Below are 17,884 nucleotides of genomic sequence, written 5' to 3' on the forward strand. Positions count from 1 at the left end.
AACATCAGAAAATAGCAATAGCTACTTAGGAAAAAAACACTAGATTAGAGAGGGGAAAAAGTGTATTCAACAATACTATGTCTACCAAATACAACTATTATCCTAATGTTTATTTGCATTTCTGGTTCCTTCTAGTAATGATCTCCCCTCTCACACTCTTGGAAAAATGAAACATGTACACCTGAGGATTTCTAAGGTAGTTTTACCATTAGCAGCAGAATCAGACCAAGAATTAGACAGGTGACGGGGCAACTGTGAAAGCATGTTACATTTCAATCTCAAAACAAAGAACAGCATAATCAAAAGAAGAGCAGCAACTGACTATTGTGAATTTCAAGATGGATCATGTATATTTTGTTCTTTTAAATGTACAATTACATTGCAACTGTTGCTTAAAGACTAAACATTATTCAACCTATTCTAAGGAAGTCAACCAGTTTATTGTGGAAAGCAAATATGTTTATTATTTATTTATTTTATTTATTGCATTTATATCTGGCTCTTCCTCCGAGGAGCTCAGAATGCATGGTTATTTTTATCCTCACAACAACCCAGTGAGGTAGGTTAGGCTGATACACACATGACTGGCCCAGTCACCCAGTGAGTTTCATGGTTGAATGGGGAATCGAACTCAGGTCTTCCCAGTCCTAGTCCAACACTCTAACCACTATGCTAAGCTGGCTCTCTTAAATTTGGACAGATGAGTAATCCTGTTAGGCTTAATTATTACACTTTGAAAGTCACCTCTCAGAGGAATAAAAAGATTTTGAAGTGATTCAAATGGCAAACAGCTAGAGCAGGAGTTCTCAACAGGGGGTATCTGAAGGGCTACCAGGGGCTACTCAGAGTCTTTCTGCCTCCCTGTTCTTACCAAATAGCCATGCTATTTGTTCCCCCATCTGAGGATCGCCGGCTTAAAGCTGATGTGTCCTCATCTATCTATCTAAAACATTTATATACCTCCCCAAACGCAAGTCTCTGGGCAGTTTACAACAAAACAATAAAAACAGATAAAATGATTTAAACATTACAATTAAAATTTAAAATGTTTACACTACTAAAAACACAATTAAAACAATATCTAATTAAAAGCCTGGGTGAACAAATGCGTCTTGACGGCTGCCCGAGAACAAACTGATAAAAAATGCTAAAAAGTAAAGCTACAGAGCGCCAATCAGCTGAGTTGAAAAAGTAAAAAAGGAAATTTGGTTGAATATTAGAGAAATAATAAATAATGCCTAATGGCAGCTCCCTTCCCACCCTTGCACAATCTAAGACGGAGAAGGGGTAGAGAATGGAAGAAAAAATGCTCAGGAACCAGCCAGAAAAAAACTGTAGCTTAGAGAGCAATTTTGCAGGCCTGCAAGCCTCGAGCAGACAGGACCGGAACTGGGGATTGGCGCTCTCTGGCGAAAGGAACTAGTATATTGAATTCCGGCCTGTCTTGAGCATGCTCAGTGCCTAACCTTACTACTGATGAGTTCCAGCACAAGGAGACAACATGGTTAGTTGTAAAGCCTGAAATTACATGAAATGCAACTATGTGGCTGATTTAATTCAGTTTAATGTCCTTCATTTTATATATTACTAATTAATGTGCTATTGGCTTGTATCACTGTTTTATTGTAGTGTTGGTTTTATCACAACAAACAGGATAAAACTGGAAATTGTTCAAAAAGTTTCTGATCCAGAACCAGACCAGCTCAAATGAGAACAGTAGAACTAGTAAGCCCAATCCTGTGCATGACAGGATTTCTTAGGTGGTCTCTTAGTATAGGGCAGCTCTACAGAAAGACAACCCAATCCTAAGCATGCTTACTCAGAGGTAAGCCTCTCTATATTTAATAGGGCTAACTTCCAGTTAAGTGGGCTTAGCAAATAGCCTAAGAATCATTTTCTATAATACATACACAGTGAACATAAACACACCAAGTTGTATAGTACTGTCAAAACGTAACATGATTATTCCTTCAAGCTTACCTCCAGAGAAGTAAATGCTCAGGAGTGTACACACAGCTTGTACTGACCGACTCCGTTTTGAAAACATTTTGAATGAAATCTCTGTAAAAACAAAACCGTGCAGTTACTTTTTATTGTGCTGAATCAGTCACATTATTTTTATTTAAAAAACTCCCAGTAGGTAGATTGTGTTTCCCCTCCATTCTGACAAGTTTATAAACAAGGCAGTTCTGTGTAAAGAAAGAAAAAGGCAATAGTTGGGCAAAACATATGCATGATTTGAAGTCATGGGCATCAGTAGAAGTAATGGTTGCTAAAACAACAGCTGGTCAATAGGGGGAGATAGCAAGGGAACACATACAAGGGCTGGCCAGAGCTGCAGTGGAGACTGTGTAGTGAGCCGCCTGGGGTTGTTCCACAGAGTGTTCCGTTAGTGCAGCCTCCAGACAAGTCTGGCACACGTTATGCTAAAAACTGACAAAAGAAAAATCAAGTTAACTATAGGGTAATCCTCTCCTCCATAGGGGAAAAAGAAAGACATCGAAATAATAGCAGACACTCTGCCATGATGGGTACACATGGGAAAAATGCATCCTTTCAAAGAAACAAACAACTAATTCTAAGCAGAACTAATGGAGCCTATTTTCTACTTATTTTGACAGGGCGGCTCTTTTCTAGGACCACCTCTCATGTGCTGTGAATTTGGTTTGTATCCTGCCATCAGCACATGTGTTACACAGGGGTGTTTATACTTTGTGTGGCTGCCACATTTAAATAAGATGGCAGATTAGCAGAAAAGTACCCCCCCCACACACACTCAGAACCCACTCCCACTTGGATCCACTCCCACTAGTACTGGCTTGTATTGGACTGTAAATGCAGAAGTTATTAGAGGGACAGATACATACAATCACACTGATCTCATAAGCCTCCCTTCGCTTTGGAAAGTAGGCCAAAATGAGGCTAATTCTGTATTCTAAATGTTCAGAGCAGTCAAATATAATACACACACACACGCTTCCCTTATTTGTTTCATTAAAAAGTCTACTTCTGCAGTAGACTAGAAAACCAGCTGATGATGTGAGGGTGGTGGTGGTGGGCACAGAGAGATTACCTGCAGGTCAGTTTATTGGACAATGGATGGAGCCAAGGTATCAACTCTCACTGCTACTCTCGTTGTCAGAGTGGTACACAGGTCGTAGCTGTTAGCCCATTGGCTAGTGGATGGGGACAAGTAGTTATGTGCTGTGTCTCATGCAGTCCTAGAGCTTCCGGTTTACCCATTTCATTCTTACCCCATTCTCCAAGAACTGCTCTGAATCTAGCCTCTACTGCTCGTCTCCATCCCCACTCCAAATCACTGTCAGTTTAAAACACTTCTCCTCACCACCCCTCACTCTTTCCAGGGCTAGTAGTCTATCAGTGCAGTGGCTCTCTCTGAATCACTGATGTTCCCCACACCACTGATTTCCTAGATGCTGCAGTTTCCATCATCAACGCCACATAGGAAACTCCCATATACTGAGTCAGACCATTGGTCTATCTAGCTCAGTATTGTCTTCACAGACTGGCAGCTGCTTCTCCAAGGTTGCAGGCAGGAATCTCTCTCAGCCCTATCTTGGAGAAGCCAGGGAGGGAACTTGGAACCTTCTGCTCTTCCCAGAGCGGCTCCATCCCCTGAGGGGAATATCTTGCAGTGCTCACTTCTAGTCTCCCATTCAAATGCAACCAGGGCATACCCTGCTTAGCTAAGGAGACAATTCATGCTTGCTACCACAAGACCGGCTCTCCTCTCCTCTCCTCTCAATGAACTGCAGTCTGCCACGCTTTCTCCCCTGCTCCACAGTTTCCTATGTTCCTATGAGAAACCAAAATCCAAAATGAAAAACCAAGTCCAAAAATGGAGTTTAGAGGGCTTTATGCCGACTTGGATCAGCCTCTGAAAGATACGAGGCGGTTTCAACACCCACACCCACCCTGCTTTGGATAAAAGCACTGGCTATTTTAGAAATACAAATCTGCAAGTTTATTCAGTCCCATCACCATTACTTGAAACTCAGAGGTTCCTTCCAAAGCAGAGATCAGGAAAATGCAGAGAATTGAGTAAGGTTTTATACCATGAAACCAGGGTGGATTTGATTTAAATCTAACTGATTTAAATCCCGATTTAAATCCCAATTTAAATCACTAGCAGGGTGGATAAAAAAAAAAAAATCCAATTTAAATCAAAAAATTTTTTTTGATTTAAATCGGATTTTTTTGATTTAAATCAGATTTTTTTGATTTTTATCCACCCTGCTAGTGATTTAAATCATGATTTAAATCAGTTTGATTTAAATCAAATCCACCCTGCATGAAACTCACTGGGTGACTCTGGGCCAGTCATGTATCTCTCAGCATAACCTACCTCACAGGGTTGTTGTGAGGATAAAAATAACCATGTACGCTGCTCTGAGCTCCTCGGAGGAAGAGCGGGATATAAGCGTAAAAAATAAAATTAAAAAAAATATTGTGAAGGCAAGAGATAAATGTAGGTATTGCACTAAGCTGAAAGTAAATGGAAGCATCCTTTTGCTATTATCCTTAGGGATGTGTGAACTGGTTTGAATTCGAACCGGTTTGAATTCGAACCAGGGTGGTTCAAAGGTTCGAATTCGAACCAGACCAGCCATCAGGTTCGAGTGGGTGGTTTGATTCAAACTGGTTTGAACCAGTTCAAACCTCCAAAAGTGGGTGGGATGGTAGCTGACACCCATGGGTACCTACCACCCAAACCCCAAAGCAATCGGACATTCGTATGATTTTTTATGAATTTTTGAAATTTATTCTTATTTTTTCTCATAGGGTATAATGGGACTCGAACCAGCCCATTATCCCCTATTGTGGAGCACCTAGGGGCACAAAGGTGGGGTGTGTGGTAGGTACTCAGGGGTGCCTACCACCCAAAAAACCCCAAGGCAATCGGACACTCCTCCGATTATTGGTGAATTTTAAAGTTATTTTTGAATTCCTCATAGCGAATAATGAGGATTGCATCAAATTTATAGCTTCATGTCAGGGGGAAAGGGGTGTCATAGAGCAGAGTGTGGTGGGTGGTAGTTCCCAAGGTGGTCAAGGATTATAAGAATTATTTGAAAGGAATTTGGCAAAAGGCTGATTTTTAAGTTATTTTTGAAGTTTACGCGACTTTGTTTTTCTCCATAAAGAAGCATGGAGGTGTCAGCAAATGTATAGCTTCACGTCGGGGGCAAAGGGGTGGCCTAGAGCAGAGTAGGGATGTGCACGGACTGGTTCGGAGGCCATTCTAAAGGCCTCCAGACCGGTCCGGACACGGGTGGTTTTGGTTCGGGTGGGGGGTTCTAAAGGAGTACGGGGGGGGTGTTACTCACCCCCTCAAGAATGGCACCGTATATTATAGAGTAAGCGGGCGGCATACCTTCCTGCCGCCCGCTTCATTCCCCCTCCTCTCGGCGCGGCTGCAGTCAGTCATTGCAAATAATCTTCTTCCTCCGTTTTGAACATGCAATCGGGGCGGCAGGGTATCACCCAGTCCCTGCCGCCCGGCTCTTCAATTCTCCCGGCTCGGCTGGCGGCCGCCCCCCGCAGCCCGAAGACCCCTGCCGCCCCTTCCCTTCCCATACTCAACGGGTCGGCAGGAGAACTCCCCTGCCGACCCGTCCCCTTCGCCCGCTGAGCTGCAAATGGCTTCTAGGAAGCCTTTTGCGCGCCTGCGCAAAAGGCTTCCTAGAAGCCATTTGCAGCTCAGCGGGCGAAGCGAGCAGACAGCAGGGAGTTCTCCTGCCGCCCGCTCTCCACTCTCCGCTCTAAAGTGGAGAGCGGGCGGCAGGAGAACTCCCTGCCGTCTGCTCGCTTCGCCCGCTGAGCTGCAAATGGCTTCTAGGAAGCCTTTTGCGCAGGCGCGCAAAAGGCTTCCTAGAAGCCATTTGCAGCTCAGCAGGCGAAGGGGACGGGTCGGCAGGGGAGTTCTCCTGCCGACCCGTTGAGTATGGGAAGGGAAGGGGCGGCAGGGGTCTTCGGGCTGCGGGGGGCGGCCGCCAGCCGAGCCGGGAGAATTGAAGAGCCGGGCGGCAGGGACTGGGTGATACCCTGCCGCCCGATTGCATGTTCAAAACGGAGGAAGAAGATTATTTGCAATGACTGACTGCAGCCGCGCCGAGAGGAGGGGGAATGAAGCGGGCGGCAGGAAGGTATGCCGCCCGCTTACTCTATAATATACGGTGCCATTCTTGAGGGGGTGAGTAACACCCCCCCTATTCCCTATTGGAACCCCCCACCCAAGTGCCGGACCGCAGCTCCGCGGTTCCGTGCACACCCCTAGAGCAGAGTGTGGTGGGTGGTAGTGCCCAAGGGGGGCAAGGAAGCTATCAGAATTATTTGAAAGGAATTGGGCAAAGGGCTGATTTTAAAGTGATTTTTGAAGTTTATGTGTCTTTAAGGTTAGCAATGAGAGTGAATTCATGGTTTGTCATTGAAAATCTAATACAGTGAGGGAAACCCTCAAAAGCCCAGTGCTCAAAAGTCAGCGATGGATTTGCATTGTAGTGAGGGAAATAAGTATTCGATCCCTTCACAAAAGATGTCTTAGTACTTTGTGGCAAAACCCTTGTTGGCAATCACAGAGGTCAGACTTTTCTTGTAGTTGGCCACCAGGTTTGCACACAACCCAGGAGGGATGTTGTCCCACTCCTCGTTGCAGATCCTCTCCAAGTCAGAAAGGTTTCGAGGCTGATGTTTGGCAACCCAAACCTTCAGCTCCCTCCACAGATTTTCTATGGGATTAAGGTCTGGAGACTGGCTGGGCCACTCCAGGACCTTCATGTGCTTCTTCTTGAGCCACTCCTTTGTTGCCTTGGCTGTGTGTTTTGGGTCACTGTCATGCTGGAATACCCATCCACGACCCATTCTCAATCCCCTGGCTGAGGGAAGGAGGTGCTCACCCAAGATCTGACGGTACATGGTCCCGTCCATCGTCCCTTCGATGCGGTGAAGGTGTCCTGTCCCCTTAGCAGAAAAACACCCCCAAAGGATAATGTGTCCACCTCCATGTTTGACGGTGGGGATGGTGTTCTTGGGCTCATAGGCAGCATCCCTCCTCCTCCACACACGGCGAGTTGAGTTGATGCCAAAGAGCTCGATTTTGGTCTCATCTGACCACAACACTTTCGTCCAGTTCTCTTCTGGATCATTCAGATGTGCATTGGCAAACTGCAGACGGGCCTGTACATGTGCTGCCTTGAGCAGGGGGACCTTGCGGGCACTGCAAGATTTCAGTCCTTCACGGCGTAGTGTGTTACCAATTGTTTTCTTGGTGACTATGGTTCCAGCTGCCCTGAGATCATTAACAAGTTCCCCCCGTGTAGTTCTGGGCTGCTTTGTCACCGTTCTCATGATCATTGCAACTCCACGAGGTGAGATCTTGCATGGAGACCCAGACCGAGGGAGATTGACAGTTATTTTGTGTTTCTTCCATTTGCGAGTTATCGTGCCAACTATAGTCACCTTCTCACCAAGCTGCTTGGCGATAGTCTTGTAGCCCAGTCCAGCCTTGTGCAGGTCTACAACCTTGTCCCTGACATCCTTCGACAGCTCTTTGGTCTTGGGCATGGTGGTGAGTTTGGAAGCTGAGTGATTGCTTGCTTCTATGGACAGGTGTCTTTTATACAGGTACTGTAACAAGCTGGGATTAGGAGCACTCCCTTACAGAAGGTGTTCCTCATCTCAGCTTGTTACCTGCATATAGTGAAAAGACACCTGGGAGCCTGAAATCTTGCTGCTTGATAGGGGATCGAATACTTATTTCCCTCACTACAATTCAAATCCATCGCTGACTTCTGGGCACTGGGCTTTTGAGGGTTTGTTTGTTGTTATTCTGTCTCTCACAGTTACAATAAACCTACCATTCCAATTATAGCCTGGTCATTTCTGTGTCAGAGGGCAAACGGACAAAATCAGCAGGGGATCAAATACTTATTTCCCTCAGTGTATGCTACCAAAGTATCTACACCTCAGAAACAACAAAACCCAGTACCCCATGGGTTAGCAGCCCATGGGGGTGGTTGGCACCCTCTGTGCACTAGGCCACCACTAACTCTGGGCCATCCCAGCTCCCCACAAGTGGCTTTAAGGTTTTTCTCCATAGGGAAGAATGGAGGTTTCAGCAGCCCCATAACTTCACTTGGGGGATGCTGGGGTAGCCCAGAGCAAGGGTGCCAACCACCCGCATGGGTTGCTGACCAGGGTGGATTTGATTTAAATCAAACTGATTTAAATCACGATTTAAATCACTAGCAGGGTGGATAAAAATCAAAAAAATCCGATTTAAATTTAAAAAAATCTGATTTTTTTGATTTAAATCAGATTTTTTTAAATTTAAATCGGATTTTTTGATTTTTATCCACCCTGCTAGTGATTTAAATTGTGATTTAAATCAGTTTGATTTAAATCAAATCCACCCTGTTGCTAACCCAGGGGGTACTGGGTTTTGTTGTTTCTGAAGTGTTCTGAGTATAGATTCTTTGGTAGCATATAAGATTTTCAATCATTCAAACATGTCACCATACCCCTCCCTCTACCGGCTAATCTCATTTCTTCCCTTTGCTTTCAAACACAATGAATTACTTTCTTCCAACAGCAATCTTCACCAACTACAATCTGACTTCTGCTCTCAGTTACCACTGAAACCACCCTTGCTTTTAAAAAAAAAAAAAATCACAGCCTACCTCACTGTCAAATCAAATTACTTTGCTCACCCAGCTGAACATTCTCTCCTGCGCAACACTCTCCATGTTGGGGATGTGTACTAAAGGATTTTGCATTCTGTTTCAAACTCGAAATGAAACGTGGATGGCCGAAACATTCCATCAAAACAATTGGTCTGACCGGCTATTTTGACGGAACAAACTCAAAATGTTTTGAGTGTTTTGGCCATAGGACACAATGGGGAAAATTGAAACACCCCACTATTCCCCATGAGTAGCTCCTAGGGACACCAAAGCGGGTTGGGTGGTAGAGCATGATGAGTGCTACCTACCACCCAACCTACAAAATAAATGGTTAAGCAGGTGATGTTTAACAAATGTTTAACCTTTCTCCCAAACCTTCTGGAAGTCCAAATTGTAGATAAAGCTGCAATGTATAGATTTTCCAAGATCAACAAAGAAAAAAAATCTTACTGCAGAAGGAGAAGAGACGGGTGTTCTTTACCAAAGGTATGTTTCTCTCTGGCCTCAATGATAAAATTGACTTCTCTGTTTTCTTATGATCTCATTGTTGGTATCTCTTTAAAAAGCAAGGCTTTTATTTTCTATTTAAGTCTAACAACTGCAGCTGGCTAAAAGCCATTTTGTTTGCTGCAACCTGAGGAGTTACCTTTCTGTCAACAGTTGACTAAAGGAAGAAGATTAGGTGTATGGCTCAAGATTCAGTAAGTTTACTATAAGAAAAAAATTCTTTTCCTATTTAGAGATTAAGAAGGTTTTAAAATGAAACAAGCCGGCCCGGGCACAGAGCATCTGTGCCTCTATTTCTCCCTCGTTCTCGGCCCCTCGTTCTCAGCCCTCTCCCCTCCTCTTGTGTTTTTTCTCTCTGGGTGGCTGCTTGGCTAGCCGCTTTTTCCGGCTGCCTGCTGCTTCCCACCCCCCCAACACTTTCTCTCCTCCCCCTCCGCCACCTTCACTTTGTCTCCCCACCCACCTGCCTGCCCATTCACTGACCTGTCCCATTGGCCTTATGTTCCCCACCATCGTCACTTTCCTCTCCCACTCCCCTTGCTCGCCAACGCTTGCAAGAGCTGCCACACAAGGGATTAGCAACGAGTACGTCTAAGAGAATTATATAGATAGAAGATAGATAATGGCGCAACGGGGACACAACTTGCCTAGGGAGTAAGAGACTGTTAGTTTGAATCCCTGCTGGAAACACCTATATTGGGCAGCAGCAATATAGGAAGGTGCTGAAAGGCATCATCTCATACTGTGTGGGAGGAGCCAATGGTAAACCCCTCTTGTATTCTACCAAGAAAACCACATGGTTCTGTAGTCGCCAGGAGTCGACACCGACCCGACACCACAATCTTTCCTTTCCTATAATGAAATGGGTTTCTAAAGAACTATTGCCCCTGCCCCCCACTTCTTTTACAGTACGGTGATCATATGAGCATTTCAAATAAGCCTTTGATGCAGCCTGCTTCTTGGAAGGATATTTGCGGACAACTGAGTGAGTTTGTAGTCTTTATATCATGTTTTAGGGTATTATCACTCACCAGTTGATATTCATATATAAATTAATATTTTTTAAATAAAAATGAAGAAGGATGTATATTGAGGTTATTTATCTAAGAATTTCAACCTGAAAATTGTAACTAATGAAGGCCATGAAATGTGAAACTTAGTGCTAAATATTTTCTTCATTTGATTGTCCTTCATTTTATTGTTTATATAGTCTGAGGTTTTTTGTACAATGTTTGTTTATACAGTCTTGTATGCAGTGTTGTTCAATTATCTTTTCATATACTTTTCACCATTTGGTACATTCTTTGTTATAGATAATAAGATATTTTCATCACAATATCCTGTGGTAGAACAAGCATGACTTGTCCCCTTTGCTAAGCAGCATCTATACTGGTTGCATATGGATGGGAGACTTGATGTGTGAGCACTGTAAGATATTCCCCTTAGAGGATAGGGCCATTCTTGGAAGAGCAGAAGGTTCCAAATTCCCTACCTGGCATCTCCAAGATAGGGCTGAGAGAGACTCCTGCCTGCAACCCTGGAGAAGCCGCTGCTAGTCTGTGTAGACAATGCTGAGCTAGATGGACCAATGGTCTGATGGTATATGGCAGCTTCCTATGTATACATTCTATCCGTATCTTATTGCATAAAGTACTTAATGTATTTCTGAGTGCATCATTCTAGCAGAGTACTACCCCTGCCTACTAACATACTCAACTAGAGCAACATCGGCCACATTTTGACAGTATATTTTGCAATCGAGAGCACAAGTGAAGCACAAGTTACTCTCAAGGCCAGACATGGAGCTCATCACAGCAATCACCAAAAAATCTCTCTCTCTCTCTCTCTCTCTCTCTCTCTCTCTCTCTCTCTCACACACACACACACACACACACACACACAGCTGCCACAGTCCATTTCTCACCACAACACTATATCACAGTCAAAACAAAACCACAACTCAAAGAAGGCAGGCAGCCAAATTCTGTCTTTGTCAATTTGAGATCCAGCAAAACCAGACAGTTATAGCAGCAATAACACAGCATATTATACTCAGTGCTGAGAAAAGAAAACCATAAAACCAAACCTTCCCTCCTCTCCTGATGTATATTCTTCAAGAGAAGCATAGGGGCTCTCTCTGCCTCATTTTGAATTTGAAATTCCTTTCTTTTGGGTTCCCCCCTCCCACCTACCTCCCCCTAGCCAATTGCCTATGACAACACTTTATTTGTATAACAAGCCAACCAAGCAGCAAGGAGATCACAAGTAAATTGGAGATTGCAAGCCAGTGTCAGAAAACCAATCAGCAAGGGAAAAACAAAATGTAGGGATGTGCCCGAATTATTTCAGGCACCCAAAGAAGAGGCAGAGAGTGGTAGCTTTAAGGAGGTTGTATGCAGTTCCTTACCTGCTCCTCTGCTGCTATTCCAGCTGCAGCGCTGTCCTTCCCAAAAGGTCATCTGCAACTGAATCGTGGCCTTTTGGGAAGGACAGTGCCACAACCAGAATAGTGGCAGGATAGCAGCGGAGCAGGAAAGGACCTACACACCTCCTCAAAGCTACCACTCACCCCCTGCCAAAATGTTTTGGATGCGGCTACCCAAATTGTTTTCGTGCCTCTCTAATGAAGCGCCGAAATGATTCAGGCACATCCCTACCAAAATGGCACTCTGAATATGTTGAAATGTTTTGATCAAAATGGGGATGTTCTGCACTAAGCTTGAAACAGGCCCTTTATTTAAAGGGTGTTCTGTTTTGAGCTCAAAACGTTTTGCTGTTGAAACAATCTACACATCCCTACTCCATGTCTTAGGTTTCCATGACACTAGTTCTTAGAAAGTTCTCCTACTGTCAAATTGCTTATTCAACATTTCCACTGAAAGAAGCTCTGCTTTCCCCATCTCTGTTGAGGTTCCTTGAGAGTTCTCTCATTTATTCAACTATTCTCTTTCTACTTGGATAACCTCAAAGTTAATGGTCTTCAGTACTATCTATACACTGGTGACACCCACTACAGGGAGTCCACAGCTTACAAATGAGTTGCATTCCAAAAATCTGTAAGCTGGATATCCATAACTAAAAATGCATATTGCTCCTATGAGAGATGAATTGTTTGTGAGGGTGGGCATTTGTAATTTGGGGACTTCATTAATATGTTATGGAGCTTTGTTTGTAAGTATGGGTTGTTTGTAAGTTGGGTGTCTGTGAATCAGGGAGTGCTGGTATTCTATATCTTGGACCTCACCCGCTGCCCAATATGTCTTGTTGGAGTCTTGAATTTGAGCCAAACAGGGCCCGGTTAAGGTGTGCACAAAACCGGACCAGACCTGGTTTGGTTTGAGTCTCGATCGACTCAAACTGAACCAAGCTTTGTGCACATCACTAGTTTCCAATCCAGAAGGGCAGCATAAACATAGGTTGGTTAAATGTGGGCCTCTCTCAGTTCTCAAATTTTAAAGAGTCAAAAGGGGGAAAGGGCAATGAAAAGGGCTGCACAAGCAGCTGATACATGTGGATTCTCACTTAGAAACAGTAGCAAGGGACAACTCACATCACCATCAAGGCTTTAAATAGATCAGGCAGAGCAAGCTAGTACACAGAATACAGCAACAATTTGCTACTGACTTTCTTCAATAAGCAAGCAAACTGTATTCTGTATTAAGCACTACTATTTATCTACCTATCTTGTATTTAAGAAAGGACAAGGTATGTAGTGACTTTGGAAGCATTCTGAAACACATTAATGTTTCATAGCAATTGGCTCCAGATTCTTGTTTTGGAACTCACAAAGGACAACTTTTGGCTCATAGCTGAACAACCAAAACATCCTGTGCTTGAGACTAGTTCAGAATTCTATTTATATACTGTGAGCTGAGCCCTCAGCCATCATTACTCTACAGCCCAGTTCAGATGTCACATGGAGTCCGTATTGAAGCCTGGTTTTGTACGGTGTTCCCTTTGTGCTGAGAGGAGGAAGGAATCTACTTGCAATCCTGGCTTAAAACAAACCAGGATCTGTTGTGACATCTAAACTGTACAATTCTGGCTCATTCTTGTCAAAGCTTGCAAATAAATCAGGATTCGAAGCTGGGACTCAACTTCAGATCCTAATTTATTTACAAGCTTTTGACTAGAACAAACCAAGTGCAATTCAGATGTCATGACAGATCCTGGCTTGTTCCAAGCCAGGATCTGAAGTAGAATCCTTCACCCCACTGTCCAACATTCAATGGGAATAGGGAGTGCATTTGCCCTAGGCTCAGGGACACTGCATAAAACCAGGATTCAATCCCAGCTCCACATGATGTCTGAACCAGGCCTACAGCTCAAAGAGAAAGAACAGCATAAATCTCCATTTTAACTAATCAACATATTCAGTAAGAGGATTTAATTTAACTCTAGTTTTGAGTTTACTTAGTGGACAAAAGTAGAAATATTCTGGAAGTCCAGCTCACGATTTGTCTGAGTGCACTAAGATGAGGCTGGGAAGGTTTTCCAGCCAACGATGTGTATTTTCCAGAACATGTTTCTGTGCCCTAAACTGACTGACTGTGATCCGATATCATGTTTAAGTAACGCCTACTTTTGGGTTTAATTTACAAATAATCCATGTGAATGTGGGCACATTTCTGATATGCACACACACTTATTAGGGACAATAACCTTTAAAAAGTTAATTAAAACTCTGAAATTTCCCCATTTGATTTGGCATCCATTGATAACATTACTGATTTTATTTTTAGAAGTGGAAAATTTTCTGCCTCACACTACTGATTCACAGGCCTGTGCAAAGATTTGGCTTTGAAGCTGAATCATTTGCACGTTGCCCCATGGGGTGGCAGGTGCTAGCAACACTTAATTCGACACAGAAGAGATATCTGTGCAGGGCTTTTAAAGGGATGCAGAGCTGGCTGATGTTATGAAAGCCATGCAGGGAAGCATGCAAGGAACTCTAGGAAATGCAGTGCTTCTTATCACTTTCCCCATGGCGTCCCGTGTTAGAAAGGACTACACTTTCCATGCAGCATCAGTGATGTTACTGGGGCTTTCCAACTCCATGGACCTTTAAGGGCCCTTCCTAGTGCTGCCCAGAGGACCATTCTGCCCAGAGGTACACTGCAAGCGGCCGCCACCCACAGGGTCAGGTGCAAAAGACTCTGCTTCGATGCCAAATTTTTGCACAGGCCTACCAACTCTTCCCTTGATTAGATTTCCTCGCTTCCTTATATTGCGAGATAAGAACTCCTATACCTAGAAATATGATGGGAGGGCATTATACCCTAACAATGCTTCCATTTTAGTAGATACAATGATCAGTGGTGCTTCAAGCTTGACTGATTGCCATATTTAAGCCTAGGATATGAACACAAAACACCCCCTCATCTCAATTATGTTGATATCAGTGTTTCCTCTAACAGGAATTCCCAGATGTTGGTGACTACAACTCCCACAATCCCCAGTCAAAGGTCATTGCAGCTGAGGATGCTGGGAGTTGTAGTGAACAATAGCTGGGAATCCCTGTTAGAGGGAGCACTGGTCAAGACTCAGTTCTTTAAGTGTTTTAAGTAGTTTTTATGTTTACAGTGTCATTTTGATTTCGTTTGGCCTCCTTTATTCCTCAAATCATTCCTTTGTGATTTGAGGAAGAAAGACCAGTGAGGTGAGCTGGTCTTATGGTAGCAAGCATGAATTGTCTGTCTTCCTTGCTAAGCAGGGTCCACCCTGGTTTGAATGGGAGAAATGTCTGAACACTGCAAGATAGTTGGGAATTTGAAATATTTACTCTGTAGGACTGACTCCTAAGAATGTTATGATAAATTTTAGTTGCAAAATAGTTGGTATTAGTATTACTTCAGCTGAAATATTAGAAAGAACTCTGCAGAAGAAAAACCAAAGAGAAGAGGAAGATCGAAAACCCAATTTGTTTGTTCTTTTTGCCTTTGATACACAGGAAGTTGCCATATACGGAGTCAGACCACTGGTCTATCTAGCTCAGTATTGTCTTCACAGATGGGTAGCAGCTTCTCCAAGGTTATAGGCAGGAATCTCTCTCAGGCCTATCTTGGAGAAGCCAGAGAGAGAACTTGAAAACTAGATGCTCTTCCTAGAGCAGCTCCATCCTCTGAGGGCAATATCTTACAGTGCCCACACTTCTAGTCTCCCTTTCATATGCAACCAGGACAGACCCTGTTTAGCTAAGGGGACAAGTCATGCTTGCTACCACAAGACCAGCTCTCCTCTCCTTGCGCAGAGTCTTAAAGAAAACTGTAATGGCTGCTGGCATCTCTTTTCATTGTAACTGACAAATAAGTAACTCAGATGAGACTGAAGGGGAGATATGCCAGAAGAAGTTAGCTCTCCCCACTGCCCTGTGATAAAAGCAGTTCTCCATTAGGATGCTATTCTAATTTGTCACACAAAGGGAAATGCTAACACACTATGCGAGCCACACTGCAGTTACCCAACCCAGTGGAAATCCCCTTCCCAGGCATTTTGATGAACCTTGGGCATCCTTGGGATTGAGGCCAACAAGTGTGGCTGAGGCAATACTGAAATGCATCACTACCTACTTTCCAGAAGAGAAGTGAGCCAGAATAATTACAAGCCAACATGCCCCCCCTCCCCTGCCCCCCAATCATGTGGCTTATGGACTGACCCCACAGACTCAGGGTGGGGGAATATTGTTGTTTAATATTAAACAGTACATTATTGCTATATAGCACCATCAAAGATAGCATATAGACCATCATAAGAAAGAGACAGCCTCCTGCTTCACAGAGCTAAACCTAAGTTTGAATAGAGGAAGAGATGAGAGAGGATAGAGAAGGTAACTAGTGATAAACATGAACATGCACAGCTACACATAAGACAAAAGTAGATGGAATACTGCAAGAACCACAATAAGCTGTCCCGCTGTTATTTAAATGGGTAAATACAGCCATACTTCACCATTCATATTAGAACTGTGATTATGGGGTAAAGGGGGTTTAACCCTTTCCCACATGTTGTTTTCCTAATGTGAATCATGGCAATGGAGCTACTAAATGCCCAGTGAGACAAACCACACAAACCTTTACACCTCCACCTGCATTTTCTAAACAGGGGCATCAAATCATAGATCATGCGCTATCACATTTCACTTGGCCCTTTAGGTGCAGAACAGAGATTATACAAACATGGTCACAGGATTGAATGCTTTTGAAAGAAACTCCCTCTGCATAGACAGAGAGAGTATCAAAGTTAAGAATTCCAGCACTGCTTTCTCCCAGACATCCAGATGTTTTTGGGTACAGGGATTCCACCACCCCCTGTATAAAATCCCCACCTGTACACTGATGTGATAGCCCCAGACTAAGGTTAACCATCTTCCTAAGGAAGAGGCTTCAAAAGTGATACAAGAATTGCCCTCAGGATAACATGCTTCGTTTGCTAATCAACATTTCGGAGCAGAGAAGATAAGATAATCGGTGGAAGCCAGATCCCCAGGAAAGACTCTGTGTTTGCTATCTTGCTGCTCTTTGCTGGTCTGTGATCGTAATAAAGGAATTGAATTATCTTGCTGCTCGCACAGCACCTCCCCACTTCACCCACAAAAGCGCACATCCTTAAGAGGGCGGGGGAATACCACTCTTTCACCACCCTGACTACGACTAGAGCTGATTTTATTCATTCCTAAGTTTATACAGCATCTTTTGTTTTTTGTTTTAAAACCAAAAGAACAAAAAAACAAAAAAACAAACAAAAAACGCGAATCACAGCAGATCCACTGAAAACAACCCCAACCCCTCTAATCACGGAAAACGCAAGGGTGGTTTTAAAAGCCAGGGAGAAGGAGGTGTGCCACGGAGGGCGAAAGGCGTGTTGGGAAATGAAAGCGGCAGAAGGTCGAAAAAAAAGAGGAGAGAAATGAATCACTGAGAAACCTAGTCGGTATTAATTGTTGGGGGGGGGGGGAGTGAGAGAAAAAAGTTCCTCGAGGAGGGGAACTCCTAGAGACGACGCCCAGGACAGGGGCAAGGGCGGCTTTCCAGGGGGGGCTTCCTCCCCCGCATGGAGAACAATATCCTCCCGCCCCCCGCTGCCCGGGCTGCCAAGTCTTCCCTCCAGCTTGGCCCGGCGACTGCCTTTCCCGCAAGAAGGGCAAGCCGAGCTGGGCCGGGGCCCGCGAGCGGGTAGCCACGCGGCTGGCGGCGGCGGCGGCCTCCCTCCCCGCTCTGACGACCACTCACCTCCGGGGCCCGTCGCGGCGTCCTTCACGAGCTCCAGAGCGGCCGCAGCAGGTCCCGGACCATCGTCCTCGCTAAGCGCGGCGAGACCCCCGCCGCAGGCTCTGAAGCACTCGTGTGGACGGCCTTCGCCTGACTGACAGCTCGCCCCGCAGGCTCGAGAGGCTCACTTGGGCCGCCATTGGTAGGCAGGGCGGTGACGTCACGGCAGGAGGCGCGGCAGACCCGAGAGGAGGCGCTTCCCGTAACGGGCCTCCGGCTGCCAGGATTCCGGGCTCCTGGTCCCGACAGGGGAGCGATGGGAGGGGGGAGAGCAGCAGGGAGAGAGGGGCCGGAGGAGGGAGAGGGCGATGGGGCGGCAGGCTCTATCGCAGCCAAGGTGGGTGCTGCTCACGGAAAATCGAACGTCCCCTTTAATGGGAAATCGTCGGCGAGCTTAGAGAGTCTGCC

At 44.8% G+C, this 17,884-nt stretch overlaps 1 protein-coding gene across 2 annotated transcripts in view; it reads right to left on the bottom strand.

The window, feature by feature from the left end:
• IL6ST (interleukin 6 cytokine family signal transducer) overlaps nucleotides 1-17,641 on the bottom strand; it is a 71,148-nt gene extending 53,507 nt beyond the window's left edge. The window contains exons 1-2 of one of the 2 annotated variants that reach the window (XM_053295940.1): nucleotides 17,438-17,641; nucleotides 1,981-2,061 (exon numbers count right to left, since the gene is read on the bottom strand). In XM_053295940.1, the coding sequence (XP_053151915.1) occupies nucleotides 1,981-2,047 (67 nt within the window). In that variant the 5' untranslated portion in view covers nucleotides 2,048-2,061; nucleotides 17,438-17,641. The remainder of the gene's footprint in view (nucleotides 1-1,980; nucleotides 2,062-17,437) is intronic. The other variant, XM_053295941.1, reaches the window with a different exon arrangement.
• Between the last annotated feature and the right edge of the window lie 243 nt (nucleotides 17,642-17,884).

The sequence above is a fragment of the Hemicordylus capensis genome, chromosome 2, assembly GCF_027244095.1.
Source record: "Hemicordylus capensis ecotype Gifberg chromosome 2, rHemCap1.1.pri, whole genome shotgun sequence".
Taxonomy (NCBI): domain Eukaryota; kingdom Metazoa; phylum Chordata; class Lepidosauria; order Squamata; family Cordylidae; genus Hemicordylus; species Hemicordylus capensis.